Genomic DNA, 24678 nt, shown 5'->3' with positions numbered 1-24678 from the left:
ACCATCCTCAGCTCCCGAGGAATCAGGAGACAGTTAGTTTTGGAAACAGGTTTTGATGTTTTTTTATGCATATATTGATAAGCAATTTGATTCAGTGCATGTGACTGTTTAACCCTGGGGGGGGGGGAGGGTAGAGTCTGCGGGCTTCTTCACCGTGACCATCGTGAGCCTGACTTCGTTTTCTTTCTTCACACTGCCCGGTACGTAACCGGCGATCTCCGAACTGAATTTCTACCCAAGTCGCTCTGAGCTACCAGCCCGGTGCGTGTTAACTCCCCACATTGCGGACATACTTCTGCTGCTGCCCTTTCATTCCGAACTCAAGAGGTGAACTTTCCAGACAGTTGCTTGAGTACGTTTGCATTTGGGCCACTAGAAGTAAAATTGGTAAAGTAAAACATGTATACATATACTAGGCAGATCTAACTTAAAATCAGTCATTTTTAAATGGTGACTTAAGATTTCAAATTTTATAAAAACATTCAGTAAAAGTCTTTCCCTACTTTCTAACATGCCAGCACAGTTTGCATTAAACTTTTCCATTTCAGGACTAAAAATGTGCTGTTATTCACTAATTTAAATATAGTGCTTTCCAGGTTAATTTATAATTTAAGTACAATTTAAAGGAGAAGATGCCAATTTTCTTGTGTAACACGGGAACAGTATTTTCCGAGGATAGAAATAACTGGAAATCAATGAACAGATCCGAAATCCCTCATTTGCAATTCAGATAGCTCTGAAATCTGGAAATTTTGGGCATGACTCATTGGACAGTGTAGGCTGCATTGACTTGGCATAAAAGATAGCTTTATGCCATTCCAATCAGTGTGAATGTTTACATTTTACTACAGAAATGTTATCTTTCTGGATTGGAGTAAGGGGTTTCGATGGCGGGGGGAGTTACGTTCGCTATGGTGTATGCACCATATCATCTCTCTCAAACCCACAAGGTTCTGAATTCTGAAACATCGCCTGGTCCAGGCCTTTTCAATAAAAGATATTGAACCTGTTCCCAGAGCACCTGCCTCCCGCAACCAGAGGACTGTCTGGTTTGAACAGGGACAGTCCCTCTTTACATTCACTTCAAGACAAGGAGTCCGTTCACACTTGAAGGTGCTCCGTTTGGGTATGGTCACCATCACGAACATCTGTTGAACTCTTGGTATGGGCAGCGCCATGTTGGGAAGCATCAGTACTTTCCTAAGGAACTCATATATAAAGCTTTGCAATAAACCAGCTCCAGATGATGTCTTGAAAACTTAAAATAATATAAAGCATTCATGAGAAATAATTTTTAAAATGTATATACCCCACTGCTTCCTTAGACGGCATTTCTCACGGCATTTATATGTACCTTTTTTTTTTTAATGGCAAATCGTCATTTTCCTCACTGTAACTGCTTTTACTCAGCTGGAGAGTCCCTCTGTGCGCCCCCTTTGATGATCACGCTGCCAGCCCACACAGTGAGTTCATAGTTCGTTCACTAAGCATCGGCCTTGGCCCTGCTGTAGGCCCTGGGCACAGAGTGAGCAGACAGCGTTGGTCTCCGGCCTCATGGAGGTTAATGTCTAGCTGGGGCCTGGCCTGGCTGGGGGAGACTCAGGAAGCTTGCTGTCAAGTGATTTTCGAAGCTAAGACAGTTAGCCAGTGAAAGGGGACAGGCGTGAGGCTGTGGACGGTAGGTGTGGAGGCCTTGGGTGGATCGCAGGCCGGGGGTTAGAGGTCCAGGGAGTAAGGACAAGGCAGGGAGGTGACGCTGGCCCCCACACAGCTGTGGGCGTGCGTGGATCGTGTCTGTGCTGTTTACAAAGTCCTCGGGCTGCAGGGCCGATGCCAGCTTGGGGCTGGGGGTGGGGAGAGCCGTCACAGTGGCTGGCTGTTTGGTACGGCTGTGTTGAAGGAAGGAATTGTTCCTACCCGTCGTCGGTTTCACTTTCTGTTCCTATTGAGTTCAGTTGCTCTCTGGGAGGACTGTGAATGTGTGCCCGGCGTGTTCCTCCGAGGCCAGAGCCGGTACCGAACTCCTCAGCCAAGTCCAAGCACGTCCACCTGAGGGTTACTCAGGCCCCGGATTCTACAAGCGGAGGATAAGGTGTAAATGAGAAAGGAAATGCAAAACCCTTACTCATGGTAGGCCTTCCTTGAGCCAAGCTCATGGAAGGCTCTGGCAAGTGGCAGTGTTGTCATGAAAGAAAATGGAAGTACTCCGGGGATGCCAGCTTTGGGAGCTCTGGTGAGAGCGCAGCTGGCCTGAGGTGTCCTGCAGAGAACGGGGGGGGGGGGGGGGGGGGGGGCTCCAGGGACTGAATCGCTAGTAAACGCCGTCCCCGCAGCCCGGGATGATGCTCCTGACTTCTTCTTCTTTTTCCTTTTCAATTTTTTTATTGTGGTAAAATACACATAACATAAAAAAAAATATTTTTTTTTGTATTTTTCTGAAGCTGGAAACGGGGAGAGAGTCAGACAGACTCCTGCATGCGCCCGGCCGGGATCCACCTGGCACGCCCACCAGGGGCGATGCTCTGCCCATCAGGGGCATCGCTCTGCCTCGACCAGAGCCACTCTAGCGCCTGGGGCAGAGGCCGAGGAGCCATCCCCAGTGCCCGGGGCCATCTTTGCTCCAATGGAGCCTCGGCTGCGGGAGGGGGAGAGACAGAGAGGAAGGAGGGAGGGGTGGAGAAGCAAATGGGCGCTTCTCCTTTGTGCCCTGGCCGGGAATCGAACCAGGGTCCCCCGCACGCCAGGCTGACGCTCTACCACTGAGCCAACCGGCCAGGGCCCACATAACATAAAACTTGCCATCTTAATCATTTTTTGTACTTTTTTAAACATTACATTTATTGGGATGACATTGGTTGACAAAATTATATAGGTTCCAAGTATACAATTCTCTGATACATCATCTGCGTATTGCTCTGTGTGCCCACCGCCCCAAGTCAAATCTTCGGTCACCATTTCTTTGCTCCCCTTTACCCCCCCTCCCTTGCCCTCCCCTCCGGTGGCCACCACACTGTGTGTGGTCCGTGTCTGTGAGTTTTTGTGGGCTCGTGTTGTTTATGACAGCATGGGTGCATCTTGAGAACAACAGGCTGACCCCTTTCCTTTGTTGTCACTTAACCTGCGAGGTGAGGCAGTTCACGTGGTGACCAACCTTGTGTTTGTAAGATTGAAATAACTTCGAGTAAAGAGGACTTGCAGAAGTTGGACTGGAGGTTGTCTCTGACATTTAAATCTGAGCACCGTCTTCAAGACGGGCTGGCGAGGGCGGGGAACACTCCGTACAGTGTACCGGCGGAGTGTTGTAGAATCGTGCACCTGAAACCTGTATAATTTTGTTAACCAGTGTCATCTCAAGAAATTCAGTAAAAAGGAAGAAAAAAAAACCGTGCAGGCGAGCTATTTGGCCATCTCTCTTTCAGCATTCTACATAACCCTCAGTTGAAACAAGTCACGGACCATCACGCCTCCTCTTCCCCAGGAAGTGAAGCTTCCAGACTCCCGGTCCAGACGATGGTTGGTTGCTTGACTGCGCCCGCCCTCCTGGACGCAGCGGCACAGTGATCGATGGCTGTACTTAGTACAGTCGTGGGGCCTGGGGTCCAGGAAGAAGGAACTGCAGCAGTTTAGTTGGAGTCCCACAGGAGGGAATTTTCTCGAGTTGCTTGTATCTGCAGAAATGCTGTGATTTCCCCTCCGGACTGCGTGTGAATCACTTGTGTCCTTTGCTCACGTCTTTCTCTCCCAAGTCGTCTTCTTCGCAGCTAATTTCAGACTTACACTGAAGCTGCAAAAAATAGCACAACGGTTGTGTTTCCTGAACCTTCGGAGACCAACTTGCCAGAATGAACACTGGAGTGTCGTGCACTCAAGGACACTCTCCAGTGTGACCGCCGTGCCATAGGAGTGCCTTCCGAGCCACAGGCCCCCTGCCGGTGTGCCAGTTGTCTCGATAATGTCCCTTGTAGCAGAAGAATCCGGTTCAGGCTCAGGGGTCAGTCCTCTTGACTCTCTCCTGAACGTCCATGAATTTGACATCTTTGACAATGACAAGCCAGTTACCTTATAGAGTGTCCATCAGTTTGGGTTTGTTGGTGGCTTTCTCGTGATTAAGAGTCAGGTGGTTCGTGTTCCGTTAGAGTACCCCAGGTGTGCGGCTCTCTCTCTCCTTGCTGCGTCCTCTCGTCCTCTCGGGGGTGCAGGGCTTTCCCCTTATTGGTGCTGTTCTTCTGATCATTTGACCCGAGGGCGTATCCCTCAGGCTTCTCCATTGTCAACCAAGGGACTCTTTTTCCCTTTGTGATAAAACACATTTTCTGGGAGGCACTCTGAGAGGACGCACGTGTCTCGTGTCTCATCAGCCTTTGCCCTGCTGGTTTTGGCATCCACTGATGTTTCCTGGCTGAGTCATTACCGCTGTGACAGCTGCCACACGGCCATCTTCTAGTTCGGTCATCTTTCCACACGTTAGTTGGCTTTCTACTGTGTGGAAAAGCTTTCTCTTCTCCCTGTGTCCTTCGTCATAGGTCCCTATGTTGTTCAGTGGGCTGTAACTCATTTTTTTTTTTTTTCTGAAGCTGGAAATGGGGAGAGACAGACAGACTCCCGCATGCGCCCGACCGGGATCCACCCGGCACGCCCACCAGGGGGCAACGCTCTGCCCACCAGGGGGCGACGCTCTGCCCCTCCGGGGTGTCGCTTTGCCGCGACCAGAGCCACTCTAGCACCTGGGGCAGAGGCCAAGGAGCCATCCCCAGCGACCGGGCCATCTTTGCTCCAATGGAGCCTTGGCTGTGGGAGGGGAAGAGAGAGACAGAGAGGAAGGAGAGGGGGAGGAGTGGAGAAGCAGATGGGCGTTTCTCCTGTGTGCCCTGGCTGGGAATCGAACCCGGGACTTCTGCACGCCAGGCCGACGCTCTACCACTGGGCCAACCGGCCAGGGCCAGCTGTAACTCATTTTTAAAAAATCATTATGTGAGTGCTCAAACTGTCTCAGATCGGGGCGCCCCCTTTACCTTGGTGGCGACGTCCTCCCGATGTGTTCCCAGCGTTCTTTGAGCGCTTCCTTGCTTTCTGCACCCCCCCCCACCCGGATGGTTCAGGCTCATCTCTTGCTTTCTCTGTCCTTGCCATAGAATCAGCCATTTCCTCAAGAAGCCCTGATTCCTTTTAGTGGAGAATGGTATTTAGAAACTAAGACTCGGGCACTACCTGTGCCCGTCACCATGGGTGTCTTGGCACCCCGGCCTTTCTGCAGGGACTGGGTTAGGGAATATATGTACTATTGATACATATACTTACACAGACCTACTTTTTTTATATCAATCTTAATCTCTGTATTTATTGAGATGTAAAAACCATGAATTTCACCCTATTCTAATCTAATACTCAGGGTGAAAGTGGTTATTTTTTATTTTCCCCCTGTATTTGAACTTCCTTCTGCAAAGTGAGACACCTGGCTCCCACTGTCCTTCATATATATATATTAATGGACTCAGTTGCCTATATGCATCTAATCCCATGTCCCCTTGCCTGCCCTACCTCAGCGAAGACGCCCTCGTCACCTCTCTCCTCGGGCTGCTGCACCTTGGTGGGGCTGTTGCCATTCACTCGCCCTGGGCCCTGACACCCCACTCTGGCCTGGCGTCCCTACTGCGTCTGTCCTCGCCCCCCCCACGGGCTTCAGTGCCCCCCCCATGGACACTCTCTTTATGTCATTTCCCCCCACTGAGCTGTTACTGCTCCCCCCACCTCTAATGACTTCTGTGTTACGTTGGTCAGCGCTGCCATAACAAAGCACCTGAAGTCAGAAATCGGGGTGCTGGCCGTTGGTCCCCTCCGGGGACTCTCGGGAGAATCTGCTCTGGGCCTTTGTCGTGGGTCTGGTGGCAGCTGGCAGTCCTTGCCTTCCTGGGCTGTGCCTGCCCCACTTCAGGCTCTGCCTCTGTCTCATGAGGCTTCTCCTCTGTGTGTGTCCATGTGCAAGATGTCCCTCTTATAAGGACACTGGACATGTTGGAGTTGGGGCCCATCCCGATCCAGTGTGAGCTCACTTATACTCAATTTCCAAAGAAGGCCTCTTTCCAGGTGGACATGAATTTTGGGGACACTATTCAATCTAGTATATCTGCTTTGCTCCGTTTCATTTAATGGGCTTTGGGACTAAATTATTCATAAAGGGGGGGAGGGACCGAGGAAGGAAGGGTAGGAAGACGCTTTCTCGGGTGGTTTAAGGAGAAGGCCTGTCGTCACACTGTCCTTATTTTCTGATCTCAGATGAGTGCGCTGTGCTGACGCTGGGACTCTGGGAAATCTCAGGGCTTGGCGTGAACGCAGGATGGCACCCACTGCGATGTTGTAGGACTTGACGATTCCTCACGGGACTGCACCCCTCAAGACATCCCGTTCTGTAGAAGCATCGCAGCCCGTTACTCTGTTCGGAAAACTTACTTGGCTGATCCAGTGCTGCCTGGGTTTCGGGTGCCAACCCCCTGCCCCTGTAGCTGTCCGGTTCCAGCCCATATAACGCTGTCCTGGTGCAGTTGTTAGTCCCGCTCGAGGCGGTGGTGGCGGTCTGTGAGAGCTGGCCGCAGCCCTTGTGGTGGGTGAGCTCTGACTGTTGTCATTGCTGTCCAAGAGCAGAGGACTGTCTCAGCACTGGGACCCAACAGCGTGGGGAAGTCACCACGGCCCAGTATGTCCCAGAAGTGTGTTGCGCTGATGGTTGGACAATGACCCCCACTCCCTGCTTTTGTTCACGTGCTAACTTGTACTATATTCTGAGCTATGCTAACTTAAGTATTACTAGTATAGAATACATATCATATACACATAGGATGTATAATTCTATAAAGCCATTCCATATTAGCTTATATATGGTGAGCATTTTCCCACACAAATGAAATAGCCTTCCATAGTCACAATATTTCCATTGTTTGACTCTGCCACATTGTATTTAATTACCGTCCTGCTGTGTGGTATTTGGATCAATGTAAGTGTTTTGCTATTATAAATAATGCTCCTTTGAACATCCCTGACCAGAAAGGTGTGTCTGTGGCAGCTCTCTCGGCCCTGGCTGGGGAGCCTTCAGCACAGGTGGGGACACTGTGTGTGACTGGGGACTGGGAGCCATGGGCTCTCCATACCTCATTATGTAGACCCCAGTTTGGCCTCACAGTCCAAAGGCTAAGTAAGGGCCTATGACTCCTGTTTGAACTTGAGCTCTTTGACTCAGTCCCTCTGTGACCTTGGACAAGTTACTTAACCTTATGCGCCTCTGTTTTTTCATCTATAAAATAGGGATTTAAGTAGCACCTAACTTACAGGGTTGTTGAGATTCAAGTACACTGATGGTCCTAATGAGCTTAGAACTTGCCTCACCCCACTGCGCACTCACTACCCATTAGCTACTGTTGAAATCGTTGTGGGGTGTGCGCGCCGTGCCTGCTGGCTCGGGGTGTCTTCACGGGCTGGCAGGTCTCGGCCAGGATAAGACTTACACGGGAGCTCCCCACCCACCCACCCACAGGTTGCCTTCCCAAAGAGGGTTAGGCTAGAGTGTGAGTCAGGCTTTTAAAATGGGGCTTTTCTCAAAACAGGCAGGTGCATAACCTGCCTCTTCAGGAAAACCCCGCGGGGCAGGGGCGTTCTGTGTAGCTACTTTGTTTTTACCAGGTACCTGACCACTCAGTGTGACTTGGAAAGACTAGAACCAGCCTTGAAACTCTGTCCATTGCTGAGGACGGATGGCTCCTCATTCACACCAACACACTGCAGGTGTTCAGTAGCCACATCTGGCTAGTGGCTCCCTTGCCGGACCAGGGGTGGGGTGGGGGATAGAAACACGTCCAGCATTGCCGGATGGGGCTGGTCTGTATTTATTGGTTACCTGCGGGGTGCAAGTACAAGACTCCATAATTGACGTATGTAGCAATATTAACTTAGGTTTCAGGTAGGTTTCCAGCTGGGAAGGAGCTTTTGTCTCAGTGGAGTAAGGCACATAACAATGAAAGGGGACAGCGTAGGACACATGTTACAGGCGGCGTGCTTTACAAATCCAAGGGAAGTTTTGTGTTGGGCTTGACAGGCCTTGGAAGAGGTGGCATTTGAACAATACGTGAAGGGGTGCGTGGCTATTTCTACGCTAAACCTCTTTCCTGAGCCTAAATGTCCGCCCGACACCTCTTTTTGCATACCCCGAAGGTATTCCCAATCCAGTAGACCAGAAACGAACCAGAGTATTTCTCCTCTCAAACCTTTCATGTGCCCTGTCATGGGGAGGCGTTGCCACCCACCTGTTCCGGGGAAGGCAAAAAGAGGCCACAGAAGCCCGGATAAGTGTGAAGAGGGACCACCGGGCGTCAGCAATTCAGAAAGAAGGGCCTGGGGGCGGGGGGTGGGGGGCTCTGTGTTTCTCTCTGACGTTGGAGGCGAGGTCATTTGCGGGGACTGATGAGCATGGCGGGGAACCAGGGCATGTGAGGGTGGAAGGAGCCGGAACCACTGCTGTGGGGACCAGGAACCCATGAGGGAGAGGCAAACGGGGTCTGCAGAGCCCGAGAGCTCAGGCGAGGTGCTCGTGGTCTCTGTGTGCTGACGGTGTCGTTCAGCCGTTGCCGTGAGTTGGTGCACACGAGCGGTGAGAAGGGGTCAGAGCGTGGACGTTCCAGGGGGAGGGGGCAGGGGAGCGGAGCCGGCTGTACAGGACGGACTGTCTCTCTGGGGAAAGCGCACATCCTCATAGATGTCACGCGTTCCGTATATTTTCCAGGCTTCCTCCCTGGACGGAGCACTGTTTCTAGAACGCCTGTGGGGCCACTGACACTACTGAAAACCACTGATATTTTGGTGTCTTTCGAGCACACACGTGGAGGCCATATGTCAGTTTCTCTTTTGACTTGGGGTTGGGGCTCAGCGCAGTCACAGTCAGAGGCCAAATCACACTGTTTCAGATCCCAGCGTCGCTTGTGGTCAGAGACGGGGTAATTTTGGTAAAGGAGCTATGGTAATATCTTCTAAAAGGATAACAGAAAACATGCTGAACAAGAAAATTGTGAGTAGAACGGTGAATATGCAAAACTATCATTTGGATAGTTCTCAGCGTGGGAAACTCATTCTGTGGTATTTAAAGGCATTTTAGAATTTTAATTTCGTATGCATTTATATCCATTCATAACGAAATCTATTCACCATTGGCCTCCCCGTTTCCCACGACTCAATAGAAGATGTTTGCTAAACGTGGAAACTGGAAGACCACTGGGTGAATGGGCACTAAATGGAGTGATACGTCCCAGGGAGATCAGAATGATCCTAGAACAATAAAGCATTCCAGATTCCTGGGCCCCAGAGATCCTTCCTCAGTAGGTCTGGCATGGGGCCAGAATTTTTTTAAAATTCCTCAGGTAATAACATTGCAGGAAGAGTTTTGGGATGCTGACTTAGGTGAAGAGGAAAGTGTAAATATGGATTATGATATATTTAGACCAACCATATACAGCAATCCTGCTACATCATTCAAGGTTGGGTTTCCACCGACTAGGAGAATTCATGCTTGAATTGCCTAAAACCTTGAGAGAAACTGGGTTAGAGACCCAATCCCTTGAGTGACTCTCTGCCATGCATCTTTTGAAAAGTTCAGGAGAATAAAACAAGAAATCCATGAACTAAGGATCACATCTGGGACCCAATGGCTCTCCTACAGCGGATTGCCATGGCTGAATGAACTCTTCCTGAAGTTGAACAAATCCTTAAAACTTGGTTCGGCACTGGTGTGAAGAGTATGCCCACTGAGAGGCAGGCTTTATTCTGTGTCCGGCACGCCATCCAGGCAGTAATGTCTTTCTGATGTCATGACTTAACGCTACGTGTTAACTGCATCCTCCAGGATCCCACAGGAGTGTGAGGCGATCTCAACACTGTAGTCAGAGCAGTATTAAGTAGAGCTGAATGGGTACGTCCCAAAGTCCGCCAGCCCCCCCCCATACAGAATCATAGTCTTTTCTCTCAGCCCTGAGCGTGCCGTGAAACTGCTCCTGCATCCATCTCCCTTCCGTCTGCCAGGAGTCGGTCCAGCTCGAAGGGCGTACGCCTTCTCTTCTGCTTTCCGCCTTCCACCCGCCACCCATGTGCTCACGCTCGCACACATCTGCTTCCACATCTGGGAAGCAGTTCTGCCTGGTGCAGTGCTTCTTAGACTTTTTCTACCACAGAGCCAGTTAGAACGTAAAATGGAAACAAGAGTTTAATAAAGCAGTGCTCACTCTTATGTGGGGGACTCGCACAGTTTCTATTCTGCCTTCTCCTAGCGTGAACGGTGCAGTGCTGACCTTAATCCAATAAATTGCTTTCAGATGGGTTTTACCCCGAGGTTTGAAACAACACTGGTCGAGAGGTTTTTTGGCATATTCTCCGGAGTCAGGCGGGTCTGGATTTGAAATGCTGGCTTTACCACCTCATAGCTCTGCAGCTTTATGCCCTGCTCTGCCAGAGGGAGGTGAGATACTGTACACCTCATGTAGCTGGTCTGAAGGTTAAAGGCAGCGGTGCGGGGAAAGCCTACGGTTTCTGGGGAACGCTTGAACGAATGTGATGGGGATGACGACGATGATTGTTCAGTTTTCAACTCCAGTGTCCTCTCAGTTCACATCATTTTGTGCTGAAATTCTTGCCTTTGCTAAAAAAAAAAAAAAAAAAAGTCAGTGTGAGGCATGTAGAATGTCATGTAAGAATAACTTGTGGTTTGAGGATCACTGTATATCCTGGAAAAATTACTACGAAAAATTGCTGTCCTATTTCCACAAGTGTATTGCCACTTGTGTGTGAGTGTGTGTGTGAGTGTGTGTGTGTTTCTGTATATTCCCGTAGCCACAATCCTGGACCAGAGCGGTAGCGTCCAGCTCACCCCCCTTGCCTCTGTCGGCCCCTGTAGAGAGCGCTGCTCGGTTGATGGCAGTAAAATGTGGGAATTCAGAAGTTTTCAGTCGTCTCTAGCTGGGCATTGGAGACCTTCCACAAAGACCAGGGTTCAAACCTTGGTCCTTCATCTGGGGACTAGGACACATTTTTCTTTTTTGCTATTTTTTTTTTTTTTTTTTTGGTTACCTTTTCCAGCTGTACTTTCCCTCATCTGTAAAGTGGGGACGATAATATTTAACTGATGAGGGCTGTTGTGAGGGTGAGAGATGACTTATGTAAAGTACCCAGCGTGTGCTTCCCGCGTGCCAGCTGACCTTGTTGGTGCGTAAGCCACTTGCTCTGCCCGCGCCAGCAGGCACGTGTTCCTCCCCTGTCCTGCTCTGGCCACCTCCGCCACCCTTTCCCTTGCCTGGCTTGCCGCCTTCTCTCTGCCGAGGTAATTCCTCCCTGTCCTAGAAGCTCTTTACCATCGAGCTTCCCCTTGCAAACCCGTCTAATAGTGATTTATGTGTCCTTTATGAGCTCGCTCGCCTAGCTGGCAATTAATCACATGCTGCCTTCTGATCTCGCGTGCGGTCCTTTGTAGTAATAATTACAGTATTAGAGACCTTCCCATGATTTATGTCTCATAGCCCCAGCTGATGCATTCATTCCTTGAGGGTAGTGATCGTGTCGTACACAACTTGGAATCTTCTTCCATTGCTCATAGCACGGTTTATTTACTTCTTTTGTAATAATGTATGTTTAGTACATACTTGCTGGTGCACCGGCAATGCATGCAGTAAGTAAGAGAAGAGGGTCAAGAGGTTTGAGTTGGGAGAGATGTTTTCATGGAGGAGGATGGACTTGAGTTCGCTCTGGTTGGGAGGGTAGCATTTCTGTGGGTTGGTAAGAGGGGTGGGCACGTGGCTGTGTAAGGAGGGCTATTAGGGGACAGGAATCCTCATGAGTTTATTTGGAACAGACGATGCGGTTGTAAGACGGGGCCAAGCACTGCGGTGTCAGCTTCTGTGACGCAGACTCGAGCGTCACCCCGCTTCTTCGTGTCCACGTGCCCATGCTTGGACCTTCACCCTTGCCCAGTGTTGACCTATTTATTTCCTTTGACCCTGGGGAGTGTGACCTATCTTCTGTAACTGATAGGCCCTGCTACTGGTGGGAAATTCTCTTAAGTTTTTCTCTGGCGCCTTTATTTCCTTTTCATTCTTGACGGAAACGTTTGCTGTATGTAAAGTTTTTGAATAGCAGTTATTTTCTTGCACTAACTGAAGGCATCTTTCCATGGTCTCCTGTCGGCCATTTTTTCTGTTGAGTAGTCATTGTGAGGCTCCTGGGCTTGACCAAGAGCACCCCTCTCTCAGCCAAAGATTGTATTGCGTTCAGGCTGGCAGCGACGTTCAGAAACTCTTGGACAGGACAGTAAGTTGTTTAAGTGATCTTTTAGGAAGATTAATATGTCAGTGGATGCAAAGCAGAGGAGCAGGGAAAGGCTCAGGCAGAACAGGGAAAAGGCCCTCAAACCGCTTCCTAAAGTATGCAGGCTGAGGTTGGGGTTTCTGAGCCCGGGCATTCCCAACAGACCTGAGCGAGAGTCTGGGCCTCCCTGCTTGCCAGCAGGTGGCCTTTGCAAGCACTTCCCCAGCGCTCCCCTCATCTGTAACATCGGGTAATGACGGCCCTACCTTCTGGGGTTGTAAGAGTTAAGTGAGAGACTCGTAGAAAACCCTGGTGTTAATGCCTGGCATATAGTAAGTGTCCAGTAACTAGTTGTCATTGCTATGACTACACCAAGATCTGTTAAGGCCACTAATAGCATTGTCAGCTTGACAGGGAACATGATTCCCGCCCTATAAATCACAGCGGTCAACTCGCATGCCTTTATGCAGTAACATTCTGTCTACCCGCCCTGTAACGAACTGATTTACAGCACGACACCATGGTTTGGAACCTGATCCCAACCCAGACTCAAAGGGGTCGTGGTAGCTGATTTCAGAAAGTACCTTTTATCAGGCTTGAGGGTAGTCCTGCTGGATAATTCAGTTGGTTAGAGCATCATCCCAAAGGCACAAGATTGCCGGTTCGATCCTGGGTCAGGGCACATACAAGAACAGATCAATGTTCTGGTCTCTCTCTCTCTCCCTCTCTCCCTTCCTCTCTCTCTCAAATCAGTAAAAATAAACATTAAAAAATATATACAGAATTTGTCAGGCTTGAGGTTAGATGCTTCATGTTTTAGAGTTAGAGAATCATAAAATCTGAGCATTTCACTTTGAAAAGCAACACAGTGCACAAGATTAGAGGCTTATAAAAGAGATAAATCAGAGAATGAGTCTTCGTGTTACAAAAGGATTCCTAGAATCTTCGATGACCTCGGCCATTATCATGGTGAACCTCTCCTTTTTTCCAGATGATCGAAGTGCAGTCTAGAAAGACTGAGTGACCAGCCCAAGGACACACTGTAGTGATGGCCAAAATCAGGACTAGAACCCAGTCCTGGGTTCCTGGGGTATTTTAGTTCTCTGGGTGTTTTCTACCCTGTTCCCTGCCTTCTTCTGCTTTGTTTAAGTTTCCTGTGCCCACGGTCTTGGTGCCTGTGGGAAACTTGTGTTGTAGAGAGAAGACCAACCTGTCACTTTGTCATTGGTGGAAGCTAGAAAATGCACGCCGAGTATTACTCAGCACTCTCGACACTCAGTCCCCGGACCCTCTGGGACCGTCACTGAAGCCTTTTCATCCCTGGAAATAAAATACATTTATAGTGCCAAACTGCAGGGGGAGTTTCTGGCGCTAGTGTCCGTGGAGGGCTCCACCGTTGCTTCTTCCACAGAGGACGAGTGCGTTCTCACATTCCGCGTCAAGCTGTACCCTCTCTCAGTCGTGTCGTGTGCCAAGACCACTGGTCACTCATTACCTGTTCAGTGTGGGAGGTGGCACCCCTCCATAAAATCGAATTAAAAAAAGGAAGTGCCTTCATGTAAAAGGCTTGCTTTTTCATTTTGTATCAGCAGGGATGTGCTGGCTATTAAAACAAAACAAAACAAAACAGAAAACCCAAAAAACAAACAAACAAAAAAACCCCAAATAAGTGAAGCCCTTTATACCCCTTTCCCTTCTCTGATAAGGTCCTTGCCGTATTTGCTTTCCCTAAAAATCTGTTTATAATTAACGACAGTCCTGATTGGAGACTTAAGAAAAAATTTGACATGTGTGATTTCCATAGTATTTTGGTTGGTAAGTGATAAACTTTGAGGTTTGGCAGAGTGGCATCCTGGTTAGAAAGGCTTAGTATGTACATAAGGATTGAGCCAATAGGTAGGTGACACACCGGAATCTGACAGTGACACTAATGAGGTCTGTCTGCCAGGATGACCAGACTTTGCAGGAAGTCACGGAAGAACCAGGTGCCAAGTAAAAATGTAAGTTAACCTACGGCCTTGCTCCTCAGTGCGGTCCCAGGGCCTAGGAGCTTATTCATCGCAGGGCTGAGCTAGACTTCCTGCGTTGAGATTTGTCTGCACATTCGAGTGGGTGAAGCACTGATCTAGATAGTTTAATCAGCTCTTAACCTTTACTATTAATAAAACTGATCATACCTTTTATTCATATAAATCTCCAGTGTTCTCTCAGCCTTGGCATGGCGGGCTCCATCCTGGGCATGGTGCTCCAGGCCCTGCAGGGCCAGCCTGTCTCTGGTGCCCTGGCCCCCCCTCTTGCCCTGGGGCCGGAGCCGAGTCTCCCCTGCCTTCTCACTCCCTCAGGGCGCCTTCACCTGTGCTCCGGGTTGGCGCCCTGTGACCTGACTCAGAGGGCCCCTGTCTTAGTTCCCCGGGGCTGCCGGACAGAGTGCACGTACTGGGTGGGTGGTTGACAACACAGAAATGAGTCTCTTCACAGTGTTGGAAGCCAGAGGTCTCAACATCGAAGAGCTTGTTAGGGCTCTGCCCTCTCTGAAGCCTCACGGGGAGGACCCTTCCTTGCCTCCCCAACATCCCTGCAGTCTCCGCGTCTGTCCTCACATGGCCACCATTCCTCTGTGTGTCTTCATGTGGCGTTCTCTGTGTGAGTCTCTGTGCAAAGTTCCCCTCTTTGTATAAGAACTTAAGGCTCCTGTGAGCCTCTGATCACAGCATTTTCACCCACCAATCGGTGATCTTGCTTTATGTCTGTTTCTGTTTAAAGACTTCGTATTTAATAATGGCTGATTCATTAACATTGAACTCACAGCCAACAACACTGTAACTCATGCCAGAAATACATGTGTTTTCCCCATAAGGCACGTGACAGCCTTCTTGCGCTTAGGGGCATTGGACCACAAATCAGACAAACCATCCTTGCTGGGTATGACAGAGCAGAAAAATGAGAAAAATGTTGAGACAGTGAAGAGAATACTTGTTTATAGTGTGAACTAAGGCAGAAGGTCCTCTGGTCAGACCTCAGCTGGAAATGGTTATGTTGGAAGACCCCAATTTTCCCCCTCTCTATGCATGTTTGCTAATGACCATGACAGTACCCCGAGAATTGATTTGGGTTCTACAAATAAATTTTAGTGAGTAGGAGAGTTTGCAAAGACAGAATCTGCAAATAATGACGTTGATCGTCGTACTGCCCCATGTAAACTTTTGTTTTAAAGATGGCTTTTTTATTTTTTGTTTTGTTTTGTTTGTATTTTTTTCCAAAATTAGAAGCGGGGAGGCAGTCAGACAGACTCCCGCATGCGCCTGACCGGGTTCCACCCTGTATGCCCACCAAGGGGCGATTCTCTGCTCCATTGCAGCCAGAGCCATTCTACGGCCTGATGCTGTGGAGCCTTGGCTGTGGGAGAGGAGAGAAAGACAGAGAGGGAGGAGAGGAGGAAGGGGTGAAGAAGCAGATGGGCGCTTCTCCTGTGTGCCCTGACTGGGAATCGAACTCAGGACTTCCACACTCTGGGTGGACGCTGTACTGCTGAGCCAACTGGCCAGGGCCTAAAGATAGCTTTTTGAAGTATTTTTATGTGTGATCCTTTTTTTTTCCCCCCTAAATAGTTTGTTTGTAAGAAATATATGGGAGGAAATACCATGTGACCATCACGGCAGATTGAAAGCAGGGTCATTTCTTACCGGTCACTTTCTATGTTGCTGAGTTTAGACAGACCAGGACAGTCGTCCATAGCAGTTCTGTTGCCGTGATGTCCCCTCAGAAGGACTCGTGACTACCGTAGCTACTCCCGCTGCTCCCTCGACCTTCTTCACTGCTCTGCCCTTCTCTGGGTCTTGAAATCCTGAGACCAGGTTGGTGCTCATCACCCTGCTGGGCAGAGCTGTCCCTGTGGTCAGTCCCCCCGGGGAGTCTTCTGTGGACAGTGTTTCCCCACGCCCCCGGCTCTGCAGTCTGTAACAGCGCTGTGTGTGTGCTGTGCCGAGTCTCTTCTCTCCTGTCCCACCGTTCCGGGCGTTCCTAGGTGGCAGGGAATGTCTTCCCTTGTCCTCCTGGAATATCATTCTCTGTAAGATCATTCTCTGTAAAGGATCTTTGAATGAGTGAGACGACTTGAGCACCTGTAAGAGCAGCTCTATTTGGGGCTCCTTGTGACCATTCCATGTTCTTATTATGGACTGTCCTTGACGTTTCTTTTGCTTGTCTCAGAGAATGATGGCCTGACGCCACCAGCTGAGTGGACGGAGCCAACCTGCAGCAGCAGCAGCCCGCCCGCTGGTCTTCAGAACTGGCCTGGTTCTCATACTGCACTCTCTTGGGAGGAAGGCAGCACTGGGGCTGTGTGGGATTACCGTATTTCCCCGGGTATAAGACGCTCCCATGGTAGGACGCACCTTAATTTTGGGGCCCGAAATTTGAAAAAAATATGTATTATATAAAGTTATTGAACTCAAGTTTTATTCATCATAAAATTCATACAACTCCTCATCCACGCAAAAAAGCGGGAAATGCAAGTAAAAAAATCTGCAACCACTGTATAAGATGCACCCAATTTTTTGTTGTTTGTTTTTTTTCCATAGTTAGAAGTGGGGAGGCAGTCAGACAGACAGAGTCCTGCATGCGCCTGGCCGGAATCCACCTGGCAAGCCCACCAGGGGGCAATGCTCGGCCCATCTGGGGCATTGCTCCGTTGTGGCCAGAGCCATTTGAATGCCTGAGGCGGAGGCTGTGGAGTCGTCCTCAGCGCCCATGCCAACTTAGCTCCAATGGAGCCTTGGCTGCAGGAGGGGAACAGAGAGAGAGAGAGAAAGGAGAGGGGGAAGGGTGGAGAAGCAGATGGCTACTTCTGTGTGCCCTGGCCAGGAATCGAACCCAGGACTTCCTCATGCCAGGCTGACGCTCTACCGCTGAGCCAACTGGCCAGGGCCACACCCAGGTTTTAGACCCCAAAGTTTTCAAAAAAGGGTGTGTCTTACACATGGGGAAATGCGGTATAAAGAGACCCATGATAGGCAGAGTTTCTGCTCTCAAAGAGCTTATAGCTTGGTTAGGAAGAGAGAGTGTACACAGCTGAAAGTTGACAGTTATGTTTGGTTTGCAAATGTGCGTGTAAGGTCATTGAGTGCTGTGGGCATGGGAGGGGGGCAGGTTCCTTCAGGCTGGTGTGGTCTGGCGAGTCCTGAGGAGAGGGAGGATGGGTAAGGATTGCCAAGGCCCAGGGAGGAAGGAGAGAGGGCATGGTGTGAGCAGGGAGCAGCAGGCATCGGGAACACTGAGCGCATCCGTAACACAGAGATGACCAGGGCTCTAGAATTTAGTCCGGAGTTTAATCAGGCTCTCCAGGAACAAGGTGCGCCCCACGCCGTGGGGCAGTGATGCTTGCACTCTGGCAAGAGCTGGAGGCAGGGCACAGAGGAGGGGAAGTCCTCTGCGAGCTGGACAGGGGACTTAATGAGACTTTGGTCATCTCAGCTTCAATTCATCTGAATAGAATCTTCAGAGGTCATTTTTTTTTTTTTGAGAGGAAATGAGTAAAAGAAACAGCTAAGGGTTGAAAGAGGATGATGTCACACTGTCGCGAGGCCCTATAGAATGGAGGCTTGAACTGGCATCGTCTTGGCTTTTGAATCCGCATTAAATAGAAATACATGTGTAAGGGGGATGAAGATGAGTGGTTGACAGTACTTCTTTGTTAGTGGTTCTACTCGATGTAACCTGATGGACAAAGGAAAGGCCGTCTAGATTGGGGGGGGGGAAGGGGAGAACATCAAGTGGCCGGCAGAGAAAAGGTGTTTAGCTCATGAAGCACTTTTCAGAGGGAGAGTGAGTGCAAGGGAAAAGGAGGGTGTTATCAGGTCAGCGGGGGAGGGCAGTGCCCAGAGGTCCTTGGGGGAGCCATTGATAGCAGCTGTAACTAGGAGCAAGGCTGAAGCCAGAGCAGGACGCGGGGGGGCCTGGGAGTAGGTGGGCGGAGCCAGGAGGGACTCCTGTTTAGTGCAAAACCTCGCCCGTGAATGGACTCCTTTGCCGCTTTCAAGTGGCAGTGGTAGGGGCTCCAGGCATTTCTGTAATCCCCGTACCCAGGGGACTGAAGTGTTAATGAGAAGGCTTTTCTCACGACTACCGTTTTGCACTGATTGTCCACCCTTGGTCTGCGGGAGGACGCTAGCCGCAGGTATTGGACAGCATTAGCGCCCTGTGTGCCTGGGGCAGTGACGGTGTCTGCTGGAAACACAGCCCGACTGGGAGCCGGTCGGACCCGGCTTCAGGGAAGGTCACTCAGAGGTGGCCGGGCCCGTTCCTGCCTGCCCGGCCTCCTCCCTGGGACCCTCTCCTCGGAGAGCAGGCTGGGCCGCCCCTCTGGAATGACCCGACCCGCCTGCTGTAGCAGGGGCAGGGGGCTCTAGCAGGGGCAGGGCGCTCTAGCAGGAGCAGGGCGCTCTAGGCAGAGGCCCTCAGCATGCCGTACCCCACCAGTCCCCACACACATAGCCGTGTGGTCATAGGAAGGAGACACTAGAAGAGGACCGGGCTGGGGTGTAGAACCTGACAGTGTGGGCACGGCAGCAGAAGCGCCTCACGCTGTGTTTCTCCCTGCAGAGGGGCACCATGCCGGTGGAAAGGATGCGCATGCGCCCGTGGCTGGAGGACCAGATCAACTCCAACACTATACCGGGGCTGAAGTGGCTGAACAAGGTGAGTGCGCTGGGTGCCTGTGTGCGCTCGTGTGTGTGCGCGTGCGCTTGTGTGCATGTGGACCTCCGCAAACAAAATTGTTCTTCACGTTCAACATGTTATGCTTGTTAATTGCAAAATCAGCCAAGCAAAAATGATCATAAAAACATCGTTGTCGTAGAAAGATTTTTATCACCTTTGACTTATGTTTCAGCTCACCCTGGGTATTTGGGATGACTGTTTCCAGAAGCTTCTGCCTGTGCTTTTATCACCTTCTTCCTCCTCTAAATTCCTTGTTGGCCTCTCCTGGCTTTTGAGGGTGAAAGGACACAGAGGCTGCAGGGGTTCATATCGAGAATGGAGCTTATTGATTGTTTTCCAATATATTCTCTGTAAAGACTTGTTTTGTCTTTTAAGAATGTCTTTTCTTAAACGAAAATTTTTTTCATTTCTTTTTTTTTATACTTTTGAATTACAGTTGATTTTCCATCTTAGTTTAGTTTCAGGTCTACAACATAGTAATAAAATGTCTTCTCTTTATCTTCATTGTGAAACCCTGTTTATGTGCCTACCTGTCCTAAAAAAAGAGAACCATTCTATCATACACACCCCCATGTAGACATAAACCCTCCTTACTTCACCTGCCTCAACCTCTCAATTTAATTGACCCTACCTGGTAAGGGTGAGGAAGGAAGACAGTGTCTGTAATAGTAAAGAACACCTGAGATGATAGTTATGACTTAAAAAAGTAAGTAAATATAATAGACTATGCTTTATTATTATTATTATTATTATTATTGAGAGGTGGGGAGGCAGGGAGGCAGATGTGCCTGGACTAGGGCCTACCTGTTGCTCGGGAACCAAGCTATTTCAGCTGCCTGAGGCGAGGGCATGGAGTTATCCTCAGCCCATGGGCCAAATTGTTTGAACTATTTGAGTCATGCCTGCGGGAAGGGAGGAGAGAGAGAGAGAGAGAAGCGAGAAAGGGAGTGTGAAGGGTGGAGAAGCAGATGGTTGTTCCTCCTGTGTGTCCTGACTGGGAATCAAACCCGGGACTTCCACATGCCAAGAGGATACTCTACTGCTGAGCCAAGCAGCCAGGGCAGATTATGCTTTTTTTAAAGAGGGCCTACAAGGGATGTTTCTCTTCCACTACCAAGAATATTGCAGTTCTTCTGAGCAAATTTCTTTTTCCTCTTTTACCTACCCCCTCATTTTTAATCTTAAGGGCACGATGAATGAATCATTTAGCTGGTCAGGCTTTATCTCTGTATCACATGCCGAGAGCTCGGGGCAGCTTGCAGCCACTTCTAGCAACTGTACAGGATATTGCAGCTTCATTTTTTTTTTAACTAATATCACTTCTGACCTCTTTTGATCATTTCAGATATCTCTCAAATCTTAATTCTTTTTGTTCCTTTTCCTTCATCAACTTTTTTTTTTCACTAATTTTTAGCTTAATGGGGGTACGAAGTCCATAGAAATAACTTAAGGAAGCCATATGATCATTTCATGTGACCTGTCGTGTATCTCAAGGTCCTGATGGCAAGCAATATAATTTTTCTAGGCTTGCTATTTCTATCGTGCTTTGGATTTGCATCCTGGAGGAGCTTTGCAACGAGCCTCTTCCAAAAAAGCAGATAAGAACTAAGGTTGTGCCTTGGCCTGCTCTGTTAGCGGGGTGCACAGCGAGGTCTGAGGAAAGGGGCAATGGTAGGCAAGGAGAGCTGGAGAGACATCAAGCACTCGGTAACAATCACAGTGACACTACTGACAATGAAGACTAACGTTTATTAAGTACCAGGTAAGCTTCCAAGTAACATATGTGCCTTAACTCACATAATCCCCACCACGGGGGTACATAACTGCTATTTTTTTCTTCTAGTTTATAGACAAGGAAATCAAAGCACAGAGCAGTTAAGTAGGGTTATATTTTGAAGAATAAGATAACATTGCTTAGAGTGTGAAATTAAAGCATATTCCTTGTTATCTGAACAGAATGAGTTTTTCTTCAGGTTTATTTGTTTGTTTGTGGGGTTTTTTTTTTTTTTGACACACCCATTGATTTTGACTGGCTTGATTGTTCTGTTAAGGTAATTAGACTTAAGAACACTGCCAGTTGTCACCTCTCTCTCAAATGGATGGTCTATCAAATCTACTACATTCTTGTAAGAGACAAATAGATGGTTGATTAATGCCTTAGATTTGTTTCCATCTCCTGCTTTCAGTAAATTGGGAGGAGGGTGGCTGTGAAAAGGGGGTGGATCCCGCAGAAGGAGTCACGGGGAAGTTGGGCAGAGCAGCATTGCAATGAGCTCAGGAAGGGGGCTCAGCTGGGCCAGATACTTTTTATTATAACTATTTGCAAATACATATAGTATTTTTGAATAGCTTATTGACTAGAAAAAATAATATAGCAGATTCCCATCTAGACCTGGTAATGCACATCTAGAGTTAACCGTCATGAACATTTTGTTTTATCTTTGTGTGCATGGCAACTCTCTGACATCTATAAGACTTAAAGTTTTCTCATATATTCATAGTACCATTGTCCATTACAAAGATTAATCATGTTTTTAGAGACTCATCACTGCCCCTTTTATATTCAGAATGTCTTGAATATTCCCAAAATACCTCCTTACAATTGATTTTTTTCAGTCAGACCCCAGAGAAGATCCACACGTTGTGTTTGGTTGTTGTCATTCCAAGTTCTCCTGATTGTGAACAGAACCCCCTCTTTTTCTGCCTTCTTGCGATTGGTTCATTGAAAGGACCAGGTTCACTCTGGATTTGTGCAGTTGCTCTCTCGTGGTTTTCCTGAGCCACTTCTAGAGGAAGGAAGGAAGGCGTCCGGGTTCATTGTTTCTCTGGTAGCTTCAATCAGTTCCCACTCTGCTCACCAATGATCTCATTTCATATCAGAGATCTGCCTGGACCCAGGCCAGGCCGTTTGCCAGGCAACGGAGGTCAGCACATAGATCCAGACCTCCCCGTTCTCGTCACTGAAGGCAGGTACCGGCTTGTGCACATATCAGGCCGTCCTGGAACAGGGTAAGGAGTCCACACAAAACTAGCAAGTGAAATTGGAACATCTTGTGAATATTGGGGGTGAGGGGAGAAGAGGCAGAGGGAAATAAAAGAACTGGTTTCCACCTGGGGCCAAGGTATGTTTGTTCTGCATTGCTCAAGGTAATCTTAATGTTCTTCTCCATCAAGCAACGCTCTTAGATGTAAACATGAGTGGACTCAGGTTCATGCGGTCCTACGTGGTGTGTGCAGCCACCACATGTGCAGGCTGGGCAGTCAGGGCTGTGGGCTCAGTCTGATGTCACAGTCCACTCAGATCCATCCCATATAACACAGTGATCTGACCGGGACATTTACTGGTTAGAATCTCTTTCAGGTTTAAATGAATTTACCTTTACCTTTCAACACGGTCTTTCAAGGGAATATGTGTGATATGTTTATTAGTTGTTCCTCCCTCTCTCCTTCCCTCCCTCCCTCCCTTCCTCCCTCCCTCCTACCCTCCCTTCCTTTTCTTCTTCTTTCTTTCCTTCTTCCCTCCCCCCTCCCTTCCTTCCTTCCTTCTTTCTTTCCTTCTTTCCTTCTTTCTGTCCTTCTTCTCTCCCTCCCTTCCTTCCTTCCTTCCATCCATCCATCCATCCATCCATCCATCAATCCATGGATTTGCCTAGACTGGATAGGTTCATATAAGTGGAAGCATATCCTATGTGGCACTTTGTATCTGAGTTTAACTCTTGGAGGGACAACCATATTGTGTCCCCCAGCAGCTGTCCCACCTTACAGCCCCATCAGCAGCGTCTGGAGGTTCCAGTTTCTCTGCATCATCACCAACACTTGTCATTATTATTATTTTTATTCTAGTCACCCTACTGGGTGTGAAATGGTATCTCATTATTGTTTTGATTTACATGTCCCTAATGATTAGTGGTGTTAAGAGTCTTTTTATGTGCTTATCTGGCATTAATTCCGCCTCCTTAGGTATCTTTGCGCATTATAAGGGGATCCATGGTGGATATTTGCTGAGTTCAGTTATTACTTTCATCACTTCATGATTCTGGCATGGCTTCCAGGAGACTGGGTTGTGTGCACGTCCCACTGCATGGACGCCGTGCCTGAAAAGACCTTATCAGATGAACTCTGTGTCTCATGAGATAGATTTCAGATGCGTCAGCCCCGAACTCCTTTGACCTAGAAAACTGTGAAGTAGCAGACTCTTCAAGGGGCTGTGTCTTGAAGTCTGGACCTGTAGATGCTGGCCGTGCATTTCAGGAAAAGCTCTTTCCTACAATAAGTCTTTTCGGGGTTTCCATGTCCATTGAAAAGTAAGATTTCACCGCGTCCGTCTCTGATGGCTGCCTGGGTAGACACGGCGACCCAGAGACGCTCCCCTCTGGGTGGGCGATACCAGATGGACTTTATGAGAAGTCTCACTTTCGGTTCTTCTTTACTGACTGAGCTTTAAATAAGGCAGGATTTTCCCTTCTACCCATTTTGGGGGAACTCTCAAATGTACTGAAATACTTGAGTTCAGGCTTTGTCATCGGTTCCCTGGAGAGGCACCCAGCCCCTTTGAGGTCGGTTGGGTCCCTTTCTGTCCTGCGCTGTGAGCCCAAAGTGGCGGGAAACCCCTACTGACCTTTCTCTCCTTCCTCGGGGCATGGTGCAGGGATGCCCGGACCTGGGGATCCTCAGAACCGGCTTGCGAGCTTAAAAACAAATTTATTTTTCCTGGGCTTTGATCTCCACATAATCCAAGTCAACAGATGCATTGTAAAACTGGAAACCTTGTAAATCCAGACACTGGAGGCCAGGTGTGCTGTGAAAAATGAATGGAGATTGGGTCTCCTGACCTTGGTCCGGAATTGAAACTCTGTCTGCCCTGAGTTCCTCGGTTCAAGTGATTTAATTCTGTTCCTCAGCCACTTTAACTGTAAAGTGGAAATAATAACATACCTGTAGCTCATGAGACTGTTGCAAAAAAACCAGAACTGAGGCCATGTGAGCACCTGTAGTCACATGTAAGGTGCCCAGGTGCTGCTGGCTGAACCAGGTTACCCATGTGTAGTTGTACCATGAGTGTGACTTTGTTCCCAAAGTAGTGGCTTCTAGTCACGCGTTTGCCGGGGTTTGGTAGAAGCGAGTTTGAGTTGTCTTTTGGGTTGTGAGAGGGATGAAAGTGTCTGATAGAAGAGGAATCTTACGGAGGGACTTTCCTCAAGGAGTATCATCTCGATACATAATTGATACATCTTTGTACCCAGCGGAGTGAGGCACTTGGTCTCCGCAACCAGTGGCTACATATGCCCAACTTCCCTTTCGCAGCACAAACGGGTGTTATTTTTGGAGAGTTGCCTAATTTTTAATTTACTGAGGAAGCTGGAGGTCTGCTTCACCAACTGATGGAAATAAATGATAAGAATAAGCATGAGAAATTTCCTCCAGCGTCTAGTTGTCTATGGTTCTTTAAAGAAAAACGGCACAGATAACGGAACCCCCTGGGCGCATCCCACTGCGTCCCCTGCGCCCTTGGGGTGCATTCCTGGTCCTCTGGACTCCGTCGGGCTCCGATCTCACCCAGGTGGACTGTCACGACTTGGTGCCCCGTGGGGAAGTGGGTTTGGCTGACAGTAGATTTTACTGGGGAAGCAGGGG

The 24678-nt window shown here is 48.9% G+C and overlaps 1 protein-coding gene across 5 annotated transcripts in view; it reads left to right on the top strand.

The window, feature by feature from the left end:
* The window catches only part of IRF2 (interferon regulatory factor 2), an 80684-nt gene that overhangs the window by 23345 nt on the left and 32661 nt on the right, over positions 1–24678 (top strand). For all 5 annotated transcript variants that reach the window (XM_066236387.1, XM_066236382.1, XM_066236386.1 and 2 more), the window contains exon 2: positions 18928–19023. In XM_066236387.1, the coding sequence (XP_066092484.1) occupies positions 18937–19023 (87 nt within the window). In that variant the 5' untranslated portion in view covers positions 18928–18936. The remainder of the gene's footprint in view (positions 1–18927; positions 19024–24678) is intronic.

The sequence above is a fragment of the Saccopteryx bilineata genome, chromosome 6 (assembly GCF_036850765.1).
Source record: "Saccopteryx bilineata isolate mSacBil1 chromosome 6, mSacBil1_pri_phased_curated, whole genome shotgun sequence".
Taxonomy (NCBI): Eukaryota; Metazoa; Chordata; class Mammalia; order Chiroptera; family Emballonuridae; genus Saccopteryx; species Saccopteryx bilineata.
The sequence above is the reverse complement of the archived record's forward strand: the minus strand, read 5'-3'. Positions and strand labels throughout refer to the sequence as shown.